At 41.0% G+C, this 23,844-nt stretch overlaps 1 protein-coding gene across 1 annotated transcript; it reads left to right on the plus strand.

The window, feature by feature from the left end:
• The first annotated feature begins 629 nt into the window (after positions 1–629).
• On the plus strand, positions 630–23,233 carry tmem161b (transmembrane protein 161B). Its single transcript, XM_071899744.2, has 12 exons — positions 630–825; positions 8,301–8,404; positions 9,634–9,717; positions 12,037–12,134; positions 12,270–12,426; positions 14,141–14,292; positions 14,387–14,447; positions 14,556–14,696; positions 15,800–15,913; positions 17,255–17,429; positions 18,880–18,976; positions 19,074–23,233. The coding sequence occupies exons 1-12, from the start codon at positions 823–825 to the stop codon at positions 19,367–19,369; spliced, it is 1,482 nt and encodes a 493-aa protein (XP_071755845.1). The 5' UTR covers positions 630–822; the 3' UTR covers positions 19,370–23,233.
• The last annotated feature ends 611 nt before the right edge of the window (positions 23,234–23,844 follow it).

Raw genomic sequence — 23,844 nt, forward strand, 5'->3', positions numbered from 1 at the left:
ATTGAATATGGCAATTGTGCTAATCTGTCTGTTTTCTCCTCCTATCTCCTCCTGTCATATTATTCCACAACTGCGGTGCCATTTATACTTAATAATGTCACAGTAGTAACCTATGTAGCCTAATTATAAGCCAGTGAGGTACAAACAACACTAACAATCACCTTCATTTAGGGGGCAGACAGAACTAACATTCATTACACTATCCAATAAACAATACACTATATTGATCCGACAAAAACGTCGTTTTAAAGATGGAAGCTGAGAGACTTTGATTATTCGCCTGTATGCACTGAGATGCCAGCATCCCAGCTGGTGCAGGTGCCGATCTGTCATGTGTGACTCCGTGCTGTCTTCCGGTTCTGGCGGTCCTACTGTTCACTTAGTGTGTTCTTGGCTATGCCTATACAAAATTACAAAATATATATTGTATTTTACAAGAATTCAAAGCAATGTTAGGTAAATGTATATTTATTTTATCGTTTACAAGTAAGATTAGTTTAATGTATCCAATTTCGAATTATTGAAACCTTATATTTTACTCTCCGTGTGCAGGCATATCTAAGGACGCCTGCCTACCCAGAGTCTTAGCGTGACCTCTACTGCAGTTGAAAATACTCGAGAGCCGAGGTTGAATCCATTGATTTCTGACGATGTAAACCATCTTTGCAAGGATACGGTGGCTATTTGAATGAGAAATTCATTAACTTTGTGCATCACCATCGTACGAAGGGCTTATGTGCTCCGCGCCGCTCGATTTCCGAGTCGGGGTGCTCAGTGTGACAGTTGTCGGGGTTGAGTCCGTTTCAGCTCCACTGCATCAACATGGTGAGTGTGACAGCGAGCACCTGTGGTTAGCTAGCCTTGACATAACATTTTCTCTGCTTCGTCGCAGTTCATTGATATGGTGTCAGTTGGTAAAAACCGTGTGGATATTTACTACACCGTTGGTGACCCAGTTATGCTTTTCTGCAAATTTGTCATTGTGTGTGTGCAGTGTAACATTAGCTTAGCTTACTAGCCAGACAGACAGGTACTAGCCGTCTGCTAGCTAGTATATGTAGCTAGCTAGCGTTGATTGCAGTCTTATGGTGTTACGTTAATTGTATAACATTGCACGAGTTGCGTTCATATGCATATAAGGTATGTGAATACTGAAATTAGCCAGTATTGCAGGGTAAAGTTGGAAGATACGTGGATTTCTGCAACTGCTACTAAGACATTAGCAATTAGCATACCATTAATTTTGCAGCAAGGTAACTTAACGTTACGTCCAAGGTGTGCTGTGCCTACCTGATCTGCTCAGTTTGACCTCAGAATGCCCTCAGAGGAACTGTGAACTTCATAAAGTTCATAAAGTACAATCATCTATGGCATTTATTGACCATACTTATTCATTTAAACCTCATATCATGTTTCCTGCATATCCAGAAAGAATATGTGTGTAGTCAACTTACTGAGGGAAACTGTTTGAGAGTAACAGTCAGCTGCACTTGTTGCACCTTTGTCAGCACACACTTGTATTTGTAATCATCATTTCTTTGTTTTTAATTTGTGTTGAATAGTAGCACTGTAAGACAGTTTGGTGACTTGGACTGTAGTAGTCTGTCTGCTGAAAGATCAAAAGGTACTTAACCGTATCATGTTGAATTTTACCCTCTGTAACAAGAAACATTACAATTGTTGGAGTAACTACAATAGCAATATTTGTATTAAAAATTTAATTTGTTTAGATTTCATGCACTCGGCAGCTTAACAATTTCTGGCTAGAGAAAGAAATAAGCACACTCAACCGATAGTTAGGCTAAACTTAATTTGGGAAGCATGGGTCAGTCAGAGTTTTTGCAGGTCCAGTGCTGGTTTCATGGGCAAGGTGGCAGTTAGGTGATTTGAGCTCTTAGGGATAGTGGTTATCACAGCAGCCCCCTCCCCCTGCCCCCCACAGCTTCCATTTGGTCTTTGTGTGGAGGGGGTCAAGCGGACTGGGCAAGATAAGAGAGTCCATGCTGGCTCAATTTCCCCCGAGCCTGAGATCCATGCAGGCTCCCCACAGAGAATGGCCAACATCCTCCAAACTGAGCATGTGTGCTTTTGACCTATATAGCATGACCGCTACTCTGTACTGGAGAAATTTTGTCTTGAGTTGGAGAGGTCATGTTTGGCCACGCGTCAAGTCTGATGGAGTGTAAATTGCCACATTAACGGGACCCACTCTCCCCTCTGTGACTCCAGAAGAGGTATTGACTTTGGCTTTTGGAGTGTACACCATGCTGCGTGACACTGGGGATCCCCATGACCGAGGCAAAATCTAGGTCTAGCATTTTGGTCCAGCCTCATCACCTCTCCTATCAAGGCATCATATACTCCCTCCTTCCACACCCCCACTAGTCTGACGTAGGCGTAACTCATCTCTCGCAAACAGATTCAATGGTGTCATGCACTGTGGTTGTTTAGTATGACTGATATTTCCCTGTTTTCCTCTGTTTGAGACAAACTTCACATTACAACCAGAATGGGCATAAGGTTAGTTTAGCATGCTACTAGTGTAAACACAGAACTTAAGGGAGCATGTTCCACCAGCTGCAATCCGATGCTATCAAATGATTATCATTTAAATAATATGCCTAGGAGAGGATTGGCTCAACAGAGGATACAACCTACATGTTTAGTTATCTTTAAAGGAATCTTCAAAAACAACATACTGAAAGCTTAAAGTTGTGTAGTTAAACATCTTGTTTGACTGCATCGTTGAGAACAGCTCAAGTGACCCACTTATGCTGCCTTAAAGTGCTGTCGGAAATATCATAATTACAGCATCAGCCAAAATTTTCACTCTTTGGTTAACTTTTGTCACACATTTTTGTGTATAATAAATAATTTCTAGCATCAATTATATATATTATATATTTATATATATATGATATTTCTCTTTTCATTCTGCTGCTGCAACACAGTGGCTTTGATTTCAAAAATAAAACGGCAACCAAATATCTAATTTTACATGGTCCATATTATTGTAGTGCCAAAAGTAGCCTAAAGCACTTGAATGCACAACTTGCACAATGCACAGCTTCCAAATTTGGAAGTAGTTGTTTACAAGGAGCACTTGAAGGCAGCATCAAACACTGCTAGCCAAGTAATTTCAGAGAGGCACTCCATTTGAAAAGAAAAACAAATGCTGGTAAAAGATAATACTGTGCAGTGCTATAACAGTTAGCATAGCAAAGGATGGTTCTATCAAAACGGATGAAAGTGAAGGCCTCAATAGATTGCTCAAAGTGGTAGACACTTGTTAAGAAATGCCCAGCTGCAAATATGGCTGTAAGGCTGTACTGCTACCAGATTAATTTTACCAGTTGAGTTTACTGTACTTTTCAACCTAGCCTTAGAAAAGCAAACTGAAAAATGTTGTGATGCATATTGTGAATTGTGATATCTGAAAACATTGTGATATGATTTTTGTCCATATCGCCCACCCCTACCCAGCAGTTATTTCTCTTGTAACTACAGTAGGGCTCTCTAGTCTACAGTGGTGATTTTTGAATGCCAGACATGAGTCATCTTTTTCTGGTCAATAATGCACCATTGACATCCTACACATAGCCTAACATCTGAAATTAACATCTGCTAAGTGCCAAATGCAGATACATTTTGTCTGTGGTGGATAAATCAATCGGGGTCACCCACCACACCGGCCGGTAACTTTTTGAGACGATACCATTTGTAAGCCTCTGTTATATACGGTCTTTGCCTGTTCTCAAACTTTGTCCCTGCTGACCACTTCTACAAACTTTTACTCCTGTTTCTCTGCTGCCTAGATGGTTAACCAGCCTAACATCAGTTGAAACTTTATTCCCATGTGTTGACAAGACAAAGACATTGTATGAGTGAGTGAGGAAGTTTTAAATTTGAGCTCTAAATCTGCTCTTGTCTCTTTACTGAATGGTTCATACAGTACCTGATTCAAAATAACAGTAATTTGTCCAGTACCAGCCTTTCGTAGGTGAACAGAAAAGTTAATTTTGGACACTGCCAACACACAGCCTACATAGAGTAGGTGGTGTATTGCTAGATTTAGCAGCAGAGTAACCGACAAGGCATGTGGAACTATGACAAGGTGAAATTATCCTCTCAAAAATGCACAGGTGAGATGGAGAGAAATAATTCACATTTCTTCTCCCCTCATCTTCTAGCATCCACTGATGGAGAAGAGTGTCTCTATTCTGTCTTTATGTAGCCTTCTCTGAATCAGACTGTCCATTATCTGTTGCATGTTTAGAAGAAAAAGAAGTGCATGGGCTTTGATGTAGGATATTGATGATGAGTTTGCAATCACAGCTTAGACTCCCTGTTAAAAGCCCAGGTGCGAGCCCAGATATGGGACTGCTATTAGGGAGGAAAAATATTTTAGTGGGGATTAGTTAGCTAATTGGTTCTCCTTGCTCAAGTGTGTGCAGGCGCTGATACCAATGATTCCTACTGATTGAGTTGGAGATAGGCCAAACCGTAGACCTCACCTACAGTGAGTGGATAAAGGAGCAGCATGACAGGAATGATTCTGGCCTCTTAAGCCTAAGTGAATATTGATCTAAATGTGCTGGGTTGATATTGAGCTCCCTATGTTGCTAAAGCTTAAGCTACCTACCACAGGAGTGCTGGCTGTTCATCCTCCTGGGCACTTGGAGGCTGACATTGTGACAGATGTTGCAGCCAACCCTTCCCGCCCCCCCCAAGCCTCCCCTCCCCGCCCCAAACTGCCTCATTGCAGGTCTTATTAACCAATTCTGTTACAGCTATAGAAGTGCATGGCATGCTTGAGATTTTGAAAGAAATGGTTCGATACCACATTGACTGTCATTAGCATGGCTAACAAATGCTAACAGGACTCTGCCGTCAAAACAAAAGTTCTGTTGTCAAAACTTTTTGAACAACCTCAGGAGGAGTATGATTACAGATAAAGACTTGTCAAAAAAATTCTGAACATTCCCTTGAAGAAACACCTTGTAAGGGAAAGATGGCCCCATATTATCTGTCAAATTTGTTCAGACTGTGTCCTCTGTGTCACTTTCTTTCTGCCTCTTTCTCTTTCTCTCTCTCTCTCTCTGATAATGTACCAGTGAAATGTGGAAAGAGCAATGTCTGTATGAATGCCTCTGGATAGCCTGAATATTCACATTTGATTTGGCCTTTTCAGAAATATATTTTGTCCTAAAAATAAGAACATAGTGGCTGTTTTAGAGTTTGACCTATATTTGGCCTCTGGCTGCACGAGTATAGCAGAAATGATAGTCCTGATTATTTTGCTAATTATTGTGATCACGATTATTAATCATGATCATAGATCGATGGTCTATGTAAGGTTTCACTCTTTCTCTCCCACCTGAGCTTCCCGCTTATTCATGTTAAATTTCGTTTGGGTCACATGGTGGTACGTTGCACATTCAAAGGTTGTGATTGGTCAAGCGTAATGGAAACGCTGGATATACCACGCCGGGACTTAAAAAGGGAATTCAAAATCTAACAAACACTTTACAATTGATGAATTAGGCAGAGGCACGAGCGGAATTTTGAGCACAAAAATTCCACTGCCACCTGTTTGTGCTGACACTCCCCTCTAAGTGTGCTTTCCCGCCCATTTCGGCACGAGCGATGTCATGGTGAGCGACGACATTACCGAACATCTACAATCTACTTGAAAATTTGCCACTTCACCGGCGCAAGGTCACTGTGCTTGATCTGTGCCGGCACGAAATTAGGGCCCCTAGTGTCAAAATAGCCTTTATTGCACCCATTCTGAGGCAACTGTGTAGCTACTGCAATAGTCAGTGTAGTGTAGTGCATGGTTTTATGTGCTTCTAATGTAATGTTCTAGTGTAATGTACTAATGCATAATACATATATGCTTAGAATGCATACCTAATGCCTCACAGTGTACTTCAAGTAACATCATCATAATGTTTATCAGCCTTTATCAGAGATCAATTTGCTTTGCTCCCAGTTATTGGTTTGTTTTTTATCAGACTCCAAATCCCTGCATTGTTTGGACCCCAGTGCTTACATGATGTGTGCACATGTGAATAATGGACCCTTATCTTGCCCTGCTGCAGCATAGTAATATCGTAGCCCCACTGTAACAATAATCTTAACAGTGCTAAAGAGGGATCCAAGAGATTTTGTCTTTTATTGGAATCTACTTGAACTTCCAGTGGCTTGGAAGTGCACCATTGTTCGTGGTTTACAACATGGCTTCAGATATATTTGTTTACTCATAATTTACCAATAATTCCACTAGGAATTGGGATTAGGCCTGTATTCTCCAGAACGAAATTGGTTCATGTCTGGAAATGTTTTGTACTACTTGTGGGTTTGAAAATTGGTTGTTATGCTATTTATTCAGTTCTCCGAAAATCCATAACGTTATCGCTGAGAGAAGGAAAGCAAGGGTGGATGGAAGAATGAGGAAAGTAGATGGGAGTGCTCTGTTGAACAGCAAGTAAAAAAAAGTAAAAGTAAATTCCTCTATTTAACTGAAATGGGAAAGTGATGTAAGATTGACATTGAGGAATCTGACACAGCTAGCTTAATTTATGTTTTCTGGTTTGGTTGAATGACATTGTTGTGATGAACACCTAGGCTCCACACAGGCCAATTCATCCCTGTGTGGAAAGTCAGACGAAGGTCATTCAGTGTTTGAGCTCTGGGCCTGCTTATCCAAGGTTGAGGAGCCTAATCCATCAACAGTATTTCCTTTTATTCACAAGGAAAACATGTTTTTCTTGTGGTGTTTCACGTGTTATGATCAAAACCTCTGTCAAGCCAGAGCTAGAAAGCCACTCATACTCTACTACTAAGGATTTGTTTTCAGAATCATTAGAGGCAATGTTAAGGGTTTTTATTAGACAGTGCCTTATGTCTGCAGAGGTATAAGCTGTAATCAATTTTCAATCCTATTCCTGTCATCAAATGAACACTGTTCTACATGATTGATCTCTCCCATCATTGTTCCCAGTTACTGGCATAATGTTATTCAGCTCAGTAAATATTATACCATTGATTTACTTGAGAGTGTCTCATTGTTTGACAGTGATCTCTCCACAGCAATATGGTGTCACTGTAGTTCGGTATATCTATGTTTGCTTTGGCCCTTTTTATGGAAAGAAGAGGTGTACAGTCAGACAGACCACAATCAGTTTGATCATTTAAAGAGTAAGCTTTGTAACTTAATGACATTCCAGACAAGTTCATAACAGACAAGAATTTGTTGGTGAATTTAGTATTTATAGTAAATAGCAGCTACTCAAGCACACTTTATCACACATCCACACACTTTTTATTAAACTTATTCACAATAATCATTGCATTTCAGTTGCAAAATAATAAATTAGATTATCAGTGTGTTTTGTTGTTCTCTGTGCCCGATGTATTACGCCTGATGATTAAGAACAATCAAAAGTGTTTTGATGCCAGTGTTTTAAATTTGTGTGAGCAGCCTATTTGGGCCCAGTTAGCCCCAGTAAGCCCCAGTAGGCTCTCTGCACCACACTCACCTCCTGTGTTTCATCCTGCTTTTCCACACCTAGTCAGTTGCCACTCCATATAGCTAAAAACTTTGTGATATAGCCTAAATCACCATTAATGGTGACACAATTAACACAATTAACACAATTTGAATGTTGCTCTAGTATACTATCTAGCTCGCGAAAGGCAGTCACTCAGAATAGCTTTTTTTCATATTAATCACATATTCTTTTTCTACTTAACTAAATACCAACCTCTGTTAACAGGGTTGCACTAATTTTGGCTTGCATGAACTTGATCAATTTGAAATGATTAATCTGCCATGGTGATGAAGATAATGAGTTAAAATCTTAAGTCAGAAGCCTAGTTGTTGTCATAAGCTTTCTCACTGTGCAGTGATCTTGAAAAGTGTGTTGGGTCAGCACCCGACACCTGTGGTGCTTCATCGGTCCAAAACATCTTGCAGTGTGTCTTGAGCTGAACTCATCAGTATTTGTCATTACGGTGTGACAGCAAGACTAGCGGACTGAGACTTAACAGTTTTTTTTGTTTTTGTTGTCACTTAAATTGTATCACTTAAATAGTTTAAATACTAAATAAACCAAAAGAAACTTGATGGACTTCTTATTGCATTTTAAACACATTTTACACAGTATGGAGAAATGCCTCAAAATAACCAATGTCTATATAAGCCTTTAGTGTGTATGTGCAACTGCTGTATGTCATGTCTAATTACTATTTAAATATGATTTGAACCCCCCACCTCTACCTCCCCACTTCCACAGGGTGTGATCGGTGTGCAGCTGGTGGTTACCATGGTAATGGCCAGCGTAATTCAGAAAATCATACCTCATTATTCCTTCGCAAGATGGCTACTCTGCAGTGGCAGGTAATGTGGAGTCCTGTAGTTACGTGCTGTTTCTGACAGTTCCTCTAAGCGCCACAATTTAATTTTCTCTTTCTCTTCTATCTTCTGAGTTTGTTTCAAAGAGAGTCCAAAACAATGGGTTTACTTGGCTTGTAAACAGTCTCAGTTTTTTCAGTCTGCTGAAAAGCGTTTGGATAGAAGAAGAAAAAGAATCGTTAAATCAGGCTGCAAAGACCAAAGGGCATCAAAATATTGGGATGACCCGAGAGGACGGTGCTTAAAAATAAAGTGCCCGCCTCATTTCCTCTAATTAGTGCCATATGTGTTTTTCAGTAAACAGCTTCTTGGAACACATTTAATAATTCATTCTTGTTTTTTTTTTAGGGCACTGTTGAAACATTTTTTGAAAAGTTTTGGCCTAAGCAGGAGGCCTGGAGTGTGCCTCCAGAGTATTTTGCAATTAATTTTTCCATAATAAATAAATATAAAAGGAAAAGAAAACAAGCTGTGCTGCTACCATCCTCCTTCACCACACACAGAGAGCCTCTCATGAAACTATGACAAGAGGGTTTCCAAACAAAGTTAAGAAGGGTGCCTGAAATGTTAGTCTTCAAAAGGATGCTCTTAAATTAGCTCTTGTTTCGAGCTCAGTCCTTAAGGAGACTGATAACCTTGCTTTTGTAAAGCCTCACACAAGTGCTTTTTAGAAGTGTATTAGAGTAGTTGATGTACTGTAAGCTAAAGCTTTTAGAAATGCCTCTTTTGTGCATTTGTTGTTAGGCATTTGCTCATAAAGCTTAGAGCTGTTGTACATTGATGCTCTGAGGCATGCTCATACAACCAAGACTTAAAGTCTCTGCTGCCAAGAGCATTTACAATGTGATTTTGATATGCATGCTTTAAGGACCCATATGAAAGCTCTTGTTTACAGTAAGTGAATTCTATTCATTCTTACCCAAACTAGAAGTCAACAGATGAGGAATTATGAAATGTGTCTCTTGTTCAAGTACACTAAATCACTTACTCTTTCTGCACTTCAATGTCAACAAATGATGAATTATGTAATATGTCCTAGTCCTGATGGGACAGCATAAAGTCTGTCTTTATTTTTTTTTCAGTTACCATTCTAGTTCGCGATTTGGAATTGCCTGCTTTACTAGTGTGTCCCCTTTTTCATTCTTTCCCCCTTTATCCGTCTCACTTTCTCTGCCTGATTCCATCTCTCTCTCTCTCCTTCTCTCTGTTCACAGTCTGCGGTGGTATCAGCACCCTACGGAAGATGAGTTGAGGAGCTTAGCTGGGAAACAACAAAAAGGACAGAAGAAGAAAGACAGGTAGGAAGGTGGGGGGGGTGGAGAGGGGTTATTGGTGGGGGTGGGGGAAACGCAACTGCACAGAGGAGGTACGAATGGCACCTCTTTCATCAGGCAGGAATGAAAAGAGGAAAGGCAGACGTTTGAGATGGATGGAGAACACAGGCATGTCGGCGGAGAGATGAAGCTGATGTGTTTATGTGGCTCGTTTAAGGCCTGTTTGAAGTAAGAAGACAGAAGTCTGTTTTTGTTGTTTTGTTCTTTATGGCTCTTCATCGGAGCTCAGAGCAGCTCGGCTTAGAAATGGCCCTGTCTTGTGTATGTGAAGAAAGTTAGTCCTGTTTTTTGGAGCCATTACTGTTTAGGCTATTTTAGGGTATGGCAGTTTAAAAGGATTGCATCCATTCCGAAATCAAAGTTTCCCAAACTGCATTATACCTTCAAAGCGGTCAAATGTCAAACTTTGATTCTGAAAGATGATTCTCCTTCCAGACTACTTTGCAATTCAAAAAAACAACTATTCAATATTTCAGGGCTGCAGGTGGAAGTTTGAACCATATGTTGCACACATGAATTTAGTGCTGTTTCTTTTGTACTGTCCTTTTTAAAAGTGAATTTGAATTGAAGTCACAAATGAAAGTTAATCCTTACTGTTCCACATGGTCTCCGGGTTCTAACTTAAGGCGGTTTTGTAGCACAGTCCTTTCTCTGAGGCTGTGTGAGGCAGGTTGGAGCTCAGCAACGCCACATGTTCGCTAATCCCTCGAAGTAAAAGACAGACCACTGTCCTTTTGCCAGCTCGTGCCATGCGGCTCCGCTCCTTTTGTTAGTGGTCTGACTCCCTCAGTGAGGGGCGAAGCTGAGCCCCTTTTTTTTCAGTCAGGTGCCTCAGAGATGAAATCTGTCCGGGGCATGTTTGGCCCTAGCGTCTTACAGTGGTATTGTCCTGTGAATCCAGCGCACACAGGGCTGAACAAACAAAGCCCAACACTGGGGAGGCCCACCAGACAGTTCTTCAAGCCTAAGAACAGCTGGCCAAGCTCCTGCTGTTGGCGTAGCAACACAGCCTGTGTATCGCCCCTGTAGGCCTGGAGGAGTATAGTAGCAATAATAATACGTGAATAAGTGCGAGTATTGGCGGCACTGTTGTGAAGTGATAGTTGGGAAGTGCAGTACCAAACACCACAACAAAGATCACCTCCAAAGATATTGCCAAAATCCCCACAAAAACATGTGGATTATTACTTCAAGTACATGGAATAAAGATAGATTGTCTTTATTTTTTTATAATGAAAACGTGGAAATAAAGTGGCGAAAGATGAAAAAAATCAGAAGACATTGTACAGTTAAAGTCATATATCGTGATCTTAACATACCTTGAAAGTGATTCCTCTACAGAAAGAGAGGTGTATAAAGCTTGCACATCATAATCAATCGTAACACTATGGGACGCTACCTCACCGATAATATACAGTATAATGCCCAGGTAGTCAGCCAGCGCCTCTACAGGCCAGTGGGTTAACCACCACAGGTTCAACCACACAAGAGTTAAAGTGTTCGACAGGGCCATCAGCTGGCTTCTAAAGATTACTACCACAGCCAATTCAGACATGCAGTTTAACAATGACTTGCTCAAAATACAAATACATACCTGACATTGGAATATGTAGCGCTGCTGCCAAGCATAATGATAACAATGGGATACTTTCACTGATCCCCGCAGGGAAATTCTCTTTTCATTTACCCTTCTTCATAGGGAGGTCACCTACAGAACAACACACATGGGGCTGGCAGGGATGCAGTGTCTTGCTCAGGGACACTTCAGCAGAGTGGATGATTGGCAACACGGGGCCTTGCGCCTAGTCCCTCTGGTTGAAGGACAGTCTCCCAACACACTCCATCTTGCTGCACCTGTAGTATTGACCTTATCTTCCTTCTCAGTCCAACCCCAGCTCTCTCTCATAGTTGTTTACTGCACAGAGAGATATTGAAAACGGTGTGGAAGCGTGTTAAATGGCTATGCTATTACCAACACTATAGAAAAACAGGTAGGATGTAATGGCGATTCGTGTCACAAAAACGAAACTAAAATGTCTGCCAAAACTCACACCAATGTGTATTGGTGTCAATATATTGGTGTGTGAGTGCTGTTCAATGTATTTACCTTATGTTCCAAGTTTACATCTCCACACAGGTAAAGGTAAAAAAAAAAAAATGATAACACTCATCCTTGACGAAATGTCAATGGATAAAAAGTTGAATCAACTGCATAATGGAATTGTTTGTATCTGTTCTCCTCAACCTTGTTGTTGTTTTTCTGATTTGTCCTCTTTGCCCCAGGAAGTACAATGGTCACATAGACAACAAGCCGCTAACAATTCCCAAGGACATAGACCTACAGCTGGAGACGAAGTACATCACAGAGGTGGACACATTAGGTATAAGTCTAAGACGACATATGTTTGCCAAAAATTATGTTTAATCCTGACTTCACTCAATCACTCACACACTCTTATGTATATTTCTCTTTTATTGAGCAATTCTATTAAATAATACTCTTTTACCCCCCCCAGCATTGCACTACTTCCCAGAGTTCCAGTGGCTGGTGGATTTCACGGTGGCGGCAACAGTAGTGTATCTGATAACAGAGCTATACTACAGTGTGGCTCAGCCCTCAGGAGAGATGAACATCAGTGTGGTCTGGTGCCTGCTGGTACTCGCCTTTGTCATGTATCCTTACATCAGTCGCTCTTTATATCTCAATAGGCCTGCATTTTGATCAGTCTGTCAGTGAATCCCATCAGAGTGTTGTAGTGTAAACTGTTCTTGAAATTGTCAAGGTATAGGTCATAGGTATTGGGTAAGTACTGGGTAGGCAAGTGACCTTGAGCTTTAAGCTGGAGAAACCCATTTTTGAAGTTTGTTAATTCCAGCAAACATTATTTTGTTACAGTTACTGCAGGAGTCTGGATTTTCTATCCTCTGCACCCTCTCATTCTCATTGTTTTCACTTAAGATTCTTCACCATTGTCCCTTATCTGTTGGAGGTTAACATTTCTTTGTCTATAAGAGAGACCAAATCAGTCCATCTTGATTGTGTGGATGCAGCGGTGGGCAGAGAGTGGCTGTAAAGTGACAGACGGAGAGCTCCTACTGGCTTGACTGCCAGCACCTTCATGCTCCACAGCTACCTGCTACTTTGCTCCGCTGAATGACAGTTAAATAATATGCATTATCCTTGCCACCGTCCATGGGGATCAATCTTTCCCACGCTCCCGGTCGGGCCTGGCTCAGTGCGGTCAGATGGTGTGTCATTTCCTGCCCACGTCGGAGAGATTGGAGGCCCAATTTTCACAGCCCAACGGACTGATTTGCTTGGGGGAAAAGGGAGAGACGGGAAGGAATGAAATGGGACTAAAGGGGCCCTCGCCTGAATGAGTGATGAAGATGATGATGGAGGAATATGTTGGCTCAATATGTGTGTTAATGGCACACTTGATTTCAGGTTTCCCATCTCAACCCCAATGGCATGTTAAAGAGTCGGGCTGAAGAGCAACCACTGCTGCGTCCACCTTCATTGATGTCACTAGAGCAGTGTCATCTTCAAGCAGCTGCATCTGAGGCTACTGCATAAACCTTTGCCTGAGTTTTTTTTTCCTTCTTCTTTACTAAACTTTCCGAATGTTACTGAATGTCCAAAGCCTTTATAGAATAAGCTGCTGAAACTTTGGCCTCTGGCTATTGTCGATGGTCCTTCGGGCTCAGGGGCACATTAATTGTAGTACACTCAGTGACGGCTCAAACACGGCTGCATTCGTCTTTTCAGACTCAGGCCGGCTCTAACTTGTCTGGTACCTTTTTTATGCAACTGTCTTCACTGTACTGAATAAGGGCCACGGGAAGAAAAGAGACTCCATTGGATTGATTACCATTCATGAAATGGATTGAAACGGAGTGAAAAATTGGCATGCTGTCACCTGGAATGTTGAAGAAAGGCAAGTTTCCATCTCCGCGGAGACCAGAGTCAGCTTTAGAAACATGCTGTGTCCTTAGCCCTCTGGATCAGTGTCGGCAGGAACAGCATAAAAGACCATTATTACCACGGTGGCAAGCATGCCTGCCAAAGACCAAGTTAATGTACCCACACATTCTGTGTAGGAGGTGTAGCGGGGTTTGTGTGGCATTGACTGGGGTTGAGGGCTTACAGAGGGCCTGTGTGTATGCACAAACCCTTAGTGTGTTTGTGTTAAGATGAATAACAGTGTTTGGTGTGTTGCTGTGTTCTACCTTTTTGTATTCGGTTGATTGCTGAGACTTATTTCTGTTGGCCTCGATCCTGGCCATGGCATTGAAAATATGTCTGCATTATAATCCACTGTGTTTGGACCCGTTTTATGTGCCAGTTAGTTCCTGCAGATTTTTTTCCTTGACCCTGTCCCCACAGTAAGACCCTTTTCTCTCTAACGGCCCACTACTTTAAGCTGGAAGAAGGAGGCGAGCGCTCACTCTGCATCACTTTTGCTTTCTTCTTTTTTGTCAAAGCCATGGCCATTCTCATAGTCACTGAAAATTATCTGGAGTTTGGCCTGGAGACCGGTGAGTGTTCCTCTTATTCTTTTCTGTCTTTATTCATCTGATATCATGACAGTCTCATTTTCTGAGTAAATCACTGTTGAAAATTTCTTTCTAGGTTTTGCAAATTTCTCTGACAGTGCTCTACAGTTTCTGGAGCACCAGGGCCTAGAGTCCCAGTAAGTACAATATCATAATTCTCATATCCATAGTGTCTTTATGTTTTCATGAATGCTTTATGACTCTATAGAAACTTCACTATTAAATATGTCCTTTCTCTTCCACAGGGGTCCCATATCTAAACTCACCTTCAAGCTGATCCTGGCCCTGCTCTGCTCCCTGATTGGAGCATTTCTAACTTTCCCTGGTCTACGATTGGCCCAGATGCACCTAGATGCACTCAATCTGACCACAGCCAAAGTTACACAGTGAGTCCACTACAGTATTTCTCTCCTCCAAAGAGCAATAGTCAAATTTCCACATTAACCATGTAATATTTTGGGAAACTTTACATTACGTGCCCTTTGTTAAACAATAGCCTAGAATGGGATTTGTGGTCATTGCACTGGAACTTTAACATGGATTTTTGGAAGTATTTTTATCATATGTAAATCAAGCCTAAAATAAAATCAAAAGTATGTTAAAAATATGCAAAATATCTAAATATTGACTTTTCATATAATCTCAGATTGTTCATCAAAATGTACATGGTTATATGGTTCAAAATATACCTGGTTGTATTGCTATTGGAAAATTCTGTATATTGGTCTCTTCTCTCTCCAGGTCTAGGCTTTTGTTAACATGTCCTCAAATTCACCAAAAACATAGTGCTCAAATATCAAACTATCCTATCTTTGAGTACCATAAGGGCAAGTACAGAGCAGTTGTACTTGTCCCCTGCTATCCAGAGTGCGTCAGATAGGATAAGAGCACTCTGTGAGTCAGATGAAGACTTCCTCAGTTGGGGCAGATTTCTATTTCAGAACTCACTGGGTGGCATGTCTACGACCATGATAGGGGGTTCAGAGCAGAGAGCACGTCGCACCCAGATAATCCACTTTGGCATAGCAGACTCTCCAAAATGGCCTCCTCTTCCATCCCCCTCTGAACTGTCATGAGCTTACATCCTCAGACCCTGTCTCTGGCAGGGATTATCTCCAAGCCCTTCAGAAACTATGCCCAGGCTATCTTCTCACCCCTCTCTGGGAAAATTGCATTGATAATATGGACTTTTTTTTTTCCTTGCGTGCAAACTTCAAATTGATATCAAATGGCCAAAGATTTCAGTAAGCTATACACTGATAGTTGTTCCCAAATGCACGTGAGTAGACTGTTGGGCCGATATTTATCAAATAGCTCAATCTTAAAGGATCACTGGTCAGGTTTCCTTGACTGGCCAGACTCTCTGTAATTATGCTATTCTGAGACACTTGATACACCGGGGTACAAGTTGTTGGATGCTTTTGAGCACCCAGCCTCAGTATCTGTTTACTGAATTGGCCGTCTCTCTTTCACCTTCCCTCTTCTTTAGGACTCTGCTCCATATCAACTTCCTGTCCCCTCTTATCATGGTCCTGCTGTGGGTGAAGCCCATTACCAAGGACTACATAATGAACCCCACTCTGGGGAAGGAAAGCGTGCCTTTGTAAGTAAAACTAAATTATTGTCTCTTTCCACCAATCCTTCAAATGCCTGATCCAGTGATGCAGTGCATTGCCAGTTCTGGGGCCAATGTGGCACACTACTTGTTTTTATGGTTATCTCACCAAAAACTACATTTCACTTTATTGATGACATTTTTCCTGCTCACAAATAAAATTAGTTCTCAATACAATGGCTGGAAGTATGACAGCTAAACATTTTGAAGCTATAAATTGCTTTGTATTTGTGTTGTTTTCAAACATTGGAACAAAAATAAATTATTTTCCATCAGCATGTCCTATCCTTAAAGAATCTGTGTATATATCCACACTTGATATACTCAAAAACAAAAGGAAAAAAAAGAAAAATTGAGGCTTAGACCTGTTAAGAATAGGAAAAGTGAACTACTGTCTGTTCAAGTTACTTGAAGATTTACAATTATATTTCTGGCCACTAATTCAGAAAATTGAGAAAAAACGGGCCACAGGTAAAATGTTTTCCAGCATGTGCGTGAGGATACATAATCATTCCATGAGCACAAGGGTGCTCAGGGTGTTTGAGTCCTCATGCGTTTTGTTTATGGATCTAAACTTGGTAGGCAAGCTAGTTGGACTCCCCTCTGAATCTAACAAGCTAATTACCTGCCATTCAAACAAGAGGGATGGTACAACTTTGCCAAGCAGTGAAAATAAAAGTAATTGTGGCTTTTGTGCTGGAAAATGGATGTAAACAATGCAACAGCAATCGTGAAAATGGGAAGGTTCTGTGAGATAAGAAATGTATTCAGCTCGTAGATGAAGCGACAACAATACACATGCTGTCTATTTTGGTTAAAATTAGACTGTAAACAAATTTAGCCATACCTCAGGGAAAGCTCTTTATTATATCTCTAACCTCTGTCATTTGTTAGCTGGTTATTCATTCCAAGATAGCATCTTCCATTTGTTGCTTAGGCTTGAATTCTGTCATGTGTCTAACTTTCTTCTGCTGCTGACAGTGACTGTGATACCATCAAGGTCAAACCTGATTAAACCCCTCCAAGTGTTTGCTGTTTTGGGAATCAGTTGCATCATGTTACATTACCTCCCTTCCACCTTTTTATCTCTCACTTTCACCCACTTTTTTTATTTCTCTCCCCGTTTTCTCCTCTGCTATGAGTTGCTTTTCACTCCTTTGCTCTTCCTATCTCCTTCCTCTCTGTCTCATCGTCTCTCCCTTCCATCCAGATGATGGAGCAGACACATGATGTGTTGAGTTCATGGGCCAGCACAGCTCTCATCTCTTCCTCATCCCTCCCCTCTCTCTCTCTCTCTCGCTCACACTCCTCTCTCTCTCTTTATATCAGAATGACTGAGCAGACGTATGATACGCTGCGGTTATGGGCCATCCTGCTGCTGTGTGTGCTCCGGCTGGCTATGATGAGACACCACCTGCAGGCCTACCTCAACCTGGCCCAGAAGGGTGTGGAGCAGATGAAGAAGGAGGCAGGACGTATCAGCACTGTTGACCTGCAGAAGATGGTGAGTAGAGATGGGGGGGGGGTTCTGTATCAGTGCGCACAATAAAAATAAATTCCAAGTTTTTAAAGCATAACTTTACACTCTTTATGGCGCAATGTTGAAAAAAGAACAGAGTTGTGACGGACTGGAGGTCTGAGCATTGTTTACATCTGTAATTAGTAGTATTAGTAGCGGAGAAATGTGAGTAAGCCAGCTCCGCCTTCATTAAAGCAAATGTGGACACCTTTCGGTTTTTATGAGATTCAAGGAAAATAAGAAATTTGATAAACAGTCACACGTGTTGCAAGCTCTGCCACACAAAGGTCAAGTATCTCTTGTATGGAAGAGAACCTGACTTCAAACTGTACAAAAATCTAGCAGGTTAATGTTTCCTTGCTTATTGGCAAACATGCATATCTTGCAGAATAGGATCAAGACCTTTTCCAAATGGTTAGGAGCCACTGGTAAATGTGGCATGCAAGTGAACCACCAAGCAGCACTCATTTCAATAAAAATGTCAACTTTGTGAATGCCGCTACCCACTCCGTCACGACTGCAGGGAAGGGTGAGGCACATCGCTGCCTCCTTTATCCACAGCAACCCACACTTTTTAATTCCTGTGTCGAAATTATTGTGATTCTTTACAACCAAAAGTTTGGTGTTTTTCATGAGAGCTGGCAAATAATGATTTATTTTGTATGAGGTTGCTGCTGTTCTCATAATGCATATTATTTCATTTTTGTATAAGGGCTTCTTTACTCTAAATTTTTTAAAAATGTTTGTGAGGAAATCTTGATTACCAATTATTGAATGGAGGACTGTTTTTCAAAATATCAAGTTACACAGCAGTCTATAACAATTGGATGATAATGCATTGTAGGGTTCATATAACAGGTGCACTTCATTCCATGTTTATGATTGCAATTGATGTTGATTTATACAATAAAAAGGAATATTTTATATATATTTTATACATATATATATATATATATATATATATATATATATATATTTATTATATGGAAAAATAAAAATCACTATGTATTTAACTGAAAATCATGAGGCATCAAGAATCCTTTTATAATCAAATAATGGCCTGTGAATTGAAATTGTATGGTAAGATCCCTGAATGAATCCCACCCTAATGGTGAGCGGTGGCCTGTCAGTTGGCCACTCACAAGAGTTGATGATGGAATTCATCAGGAATTCAGGCTTTTATACATTCCCATTAATGTAATGGTAAATTCCTATTATTCTACATTTTCCTGTTTTTGAATTTTTATTTTGTTGCTCTGATCATATAGCACTAAATGATGTTTGGGGAAATTGCTTCAGAGAAACAATAAGGTTGTAAAAGTTATGATAGTTTTGTGTTATAATACCTCCAAGTCTTGTGAGATGCTCTGTTTAAGAACCAATGGGATTGTAACAGTACATTACAATTACATATTTCTTCTCTTATTGCACCCAGGTTGCGCGTGTTTTTTACTACTTGTGTGTAATCGCACTACAGTATGTGGCACCACTGGTGATGTTGCTACATACAACTTTGCTGCTAAAAACCTTAGGTGAGTCATGCACTGTCCAGTGATTTTACCAGTACAGAATATCTCATTGGCCCCGGGAATTCTTACCCTTTTCCTCTCATCGGCCTATTTGTTACAGGTGGACACTCCTGGGGCGTCTATCCTGAAGATGACCTGCCTTGCACCCATGAAATGAACTCTGACCCTGCAATGGGGGCAGCGCCAATAGCAGCCCCGACACCAGCTCCAGTGGTGGAAGCAGGAGCCCGGGCGTCGGTAGCCCAGCTGTCGGTGGCCCTTGGAGGCCTGCGGACTGTATTCAGCCCCTTGCTTTTCCGGGGTCTCCTCTCCTTCCTTACTTGGTGGATTGCTGCCTGCCTCTTCTCCACCTCTCTGTTCGGCCTCTTTTACCATCAGTATCTCATGGCGGCATAGCATCACCGACCCAGCGGTGGCAGGCGGAGTCCCACAGGGCTACGTTCTAGGCCCGATCAGAAAGGACTGTGTGGGGCTACAGAGGCCTATTGATGACTCCACTCCACAACTCCTTCTTTCCCTCCCTCCCTCCCTCCCTCCCTCTGACCACCTCGTAAAAAATCCTGACCATATCATCAGAGCTCCTGGTTCAACTTCCAGTGCTTCCTCCACAGATGACTCTGTGAACTCTCGTCATTGTTTTTACTACTACGACTACTACCTTTTTATTTGGAGAGCAGGATTCACAAACTGTAACAAAGAGACTAAATTTTGCGTCAATAATAATTTTAATAAACAGTCAGTGGTGTATTGAGATGGTAATGTGAAAATGGTCCAGTTTAGTATATATGAAATTTGAATGATACAAAGTAAAATTGCTGACTCTCAGATACTGATTCAAACTATTTGCAGAGATGTTAAAATGTTATATGGCAGTTGTTGTGGTCAGTTTCACCAGTTTCAGTGGAGCATATTGGGACAAATGAATTCGAACTAAATTAATCTTCTGGTCAATACTTCACAATTGTTCACATGCAATAACTATGTGAGACTTTTGATCCATCAACATCACCAGACTTCTGATATCTTGATGCGAGATACTCCAGCAAGCCCCGAGTGCAGCCTTTTACAAATTCATGCACGTCAGTAGAATTCAAATTTCAGACTATTACCCACCCATCTCGATTCCTTGAGTTATGCGGGGTCACCTCAGCGGTAGGTGCTCCTTGAAACTAGTATTGCCATTGAATTGCATCAGAAAATTATCCAGGAAGAACTACCCCGGTGGAGTTACCCTGCATGACTGGAGGCACAGTGCTAGGAGGGTAATGTTTTCTGGTTGGTACACGAGCACAGGGCCCGGACACTGAGTCATGGAGCCGTCCGTATTCCAGCCTGTATCGCAGCAGGGCAGAGTCCGTGCCGCTGCTGAAATCCTGTGGAGACACGTTGTCACAGAAGAGGCTATATTTGGGGGGGAGTATGCCACAGGATTTCATTGAATCTGGAGATGTTCATGGGGTTCATGCAGTCATTATATGTAAGTGTTACGCGACTTAATATTTGCCTAAAATTACCCTTATTTTGAGTAATTTTTCCCCATGTTTACCTGAATTTTGGGGGTACTGATAACTATGTTTATCTTTTGATCAGAAATATACATTTTGACCAGACAAAATTCCCTATTTTTCTCAAATGTCCCAATACTGTTGCCACCGATCAGAAGTATGTATGTAAAAGTCTTAAAGTGGAGCAGCAGGGACCAGTGTGTCTGCATGCAGGAGGAGGAGGAGGGAGGGGCAGCCTGTGGATGTTCCCAAAATGACTGGCGAGGAACAGCTGCCAGTAGACGGTCACAGCTGTCCACCAACCATGGCTGGAGAATGGACAGCCCAAGGAGAGTCCTACCTGCAGAGGAGCAAGAAGAGGAGACGATAAACTCATTGGGAGACTTCCCACTAACTTGAAACTGATGTATTTAAACATGTCTAAGTGAACTTGCCACCAAGGACAAACCTAGGTTTTTGAATGAAATGCGTTCCGATTCATTTGTGACGTTTAATTTCCGTTTTAATCTCCCTCGTTTTAAACTGAGCCATATTGGAAGAGATGAGAGAATTTTAAGCTCCTTTTGAGCAGTAAAGGGAGGACAGCACATAGGGCTTAGTCAAGGTATGTGTTTGTGGCTGCGTGTTTGTCTGTGTGCATGAGAAAGATCTGTGCTGTAGGTTGGCTGTAATCTGAAAGGGCATTGTGATCAAGAGGAGAGGATGTCAACTACTGCTGATAAGCTGAAGCCTTTATTTCCTCTTTTCCTCCATCGCTTTTAGAGCCAGTTGAGAACTAACTTTTATCTCCAGTTTTTATTTTATTTTTTTCTAATGGATCAAATTGTGGATTTCTAGAACTTACTTTGATTTCAAAATGGTGCCAAGTGAGCCTGTCCCCTTGTCCCAATGGCTGTAGATTTGGTGTCTGCTAGTGTTTCTAACTACAACTGGACTACAACCCGCGGCCTTCTGTACTCTGGGGAACATGAGGGAATCAATAGCTCTAGGACATTCATACTTGTATTTACAATCCCTTTGCATACTGTAACTCTTTCACAGGTATACGCGTGCGCACACACACATTGCGCTGATGAAACACAGGGCCAATATGATTGTCCAGCCTCTTCAGGAATGTAGGGCACATGGCGCCAGACTGATCACAGATCGCCCAAACTTGTGGTTCTCTGGCATTTTATTTCACAATCTGTTATCATTACATTGATTATATCATAGAACTATAATTCATGAATTCCAGTTCTATGAATTTTGTACAGAATACATTTTGCAATGTCAAGCAGCACCATATCGCATACTTTTTTTGTTGTTTTTGAACACCTCTTGATGTCTAAAGTCTTATCTTCACTGTTTGTCTCCGTTTTAAAAGATGGGGAGTATGCACATAATGAATGTATCAATCCTGCCTGATTTCTAGATTGTTTTCATGAAAATGATTGGTATGGTGAGTTGATTTTAGCCCCCTCCAGTTGTAAAAACTGCACTTCCTAAACTCTTAACCTGTCTACTACCATCCCTGAAACAGCCTCACACCTTGTGTTGGTTAGGTCAAAAAAATCTAATTTCTCCTAATGATCATTTGAGTTGATTTATATTTTCTTTGTATTTATTATACATGTTGAGGCCTGTAAACATTTCTATTATTAACAGCAAACACTCTATTTTGCTATTGGAGTGCATGATGACTTAAATCAGTTTGAAAATGTGTTCTAGACAAATCAATTACAAATTAACTTTGTCTGTTGAGAAGTAGCTGGGATACTTTCAGAATTCATTGGCCTGATGAGGCATTGTTTGTTCTGTTTGTTACCACTCAAGTGTTTATTTTTCATTGTTGGGTTCACAAATTACACACATTGTTGTTCTCTCATGTATTTATTTCTGGTTTAGATCGTCTTTAATAAATTATGTTCTTTACTATGTCTTTTTTTTTTTTTTTAAGTTGGTTTTACAAAAGGATCTTAGAGGTTTTCATTTGACAGTCAGATTCAAATCGCATCATTATGCAAGACTATTCCACTGGCTCACTGGCTTCACATACGGCCTTAGCAGCAGCTTGACAGGGAGACGGGGTAAATTACTTCAGTGCTTTACATGCTGATTATTAGAGCTCCCTCTTGAATGGCAGACTTCAGAGCAGTTGGTTCCAAAATATTGAAACATTGACAGTTGGGTACTTTAGCTATGGACTTGTTGTGAACTGCTGGGAAACTCAGTGAGCTCCGTTGTCAGTGCTGATAGAGCATCTTACATAATCTATAATATGTGTCAGCTTACAGTCCTAACAAGTAGAGACACCTGCAGAAGGATGCATTGATCACAATCTTTGTATTACTGGCCAAGCTGATTCTAGTTGTTCCCGGATGACCAAAGAGAGAGAAATTATGAGTTTGAACACTGAATACAACCATGTTCATTTTGATGGATATTGTAAGTCAAGATAATGGCACTATTGTGGTTGGATGATACTCTGGTCAGTGCAACAGAACGATTGACAACTTCAGAAATGATGCCTTACCAAAGACCCATTTGTAAAATTGTCAGTTCACTGACTCGATCTGTCTCTCCTTGTCCAACTCTGTGTGCTCCTTCTCTCTCATTCCTTCCAAATCATGCTAACAGGAGTACTGGTCCTTGTTTAAATATGCTTGAGAACAATAAGCAAATTTTTTTGGCATGTTGTGTGTTGTGAAATGGTTCCCTTGTTTTAACTAGTTCTGTGTAAACTCTATAACAGGCAAATAATGACTTATTTTTACGGAGATTAAGAAAATTGACTGATTTTATACCCAGTCTGAGTCTGGAAAACTGTCAAATGACTTGAATAAAGTGGCATTGTTTTATATATATATCCTTTTCTTTGGGCTTTTACTGCACAGCTGCCTTTTTGTGTGTTCTGAATCGTCTTGATGGTTTGGCCTTTTAGCAAAAAAAAAAAAAAAATTTAAAAACTAACAACGTGGCTGCCATGCATCATCACCAAAGTGGAAGCACCCCATTATTTGAAGTGGAAATGATGACCTGCCTTTCTAGAATTCACAGTATGTGTATGTTAGACCCAATACATTGAGTTTATGAGTTTATGACAAAATATTGCCATGGAGATGTCCCTTTCTACAGTCCCTCTCTACATGCCTGACACTATTATATCTGTTCTTGGAGACGAGAAGCAAATACACAGCTGATTAAGCCCACTGTGCAATAGTAGCATTGGCTAGAAAAACAGCCTTTCCCTGTAAATGATTACTGGAGTTGCTTTAGGGTCTTCAAGGTCTCGGGCAACATTTAGAATTACGTCGTCTTTACTAGACTAGAACAATTGTCTTTTTAGAATGGTGCTCAATAATAACTGCTTTGTCCTGCACTTTA

This window comes from Centroberyx gerrardi, chromosome 8 (assembly GCF_048128805.1).
Source record: "Centroberyx gerrardi isolate f3 chromosome 8, fCenGer3.hap1.cur.20231027, whole genome shotgun sequence".
Lineage (NCBI taxonomy): Eukaryota > Metazoa > Chordata > Actinopteri > Beryciformes > Berycidae > Centroberyx > Centroberyx gerrardi.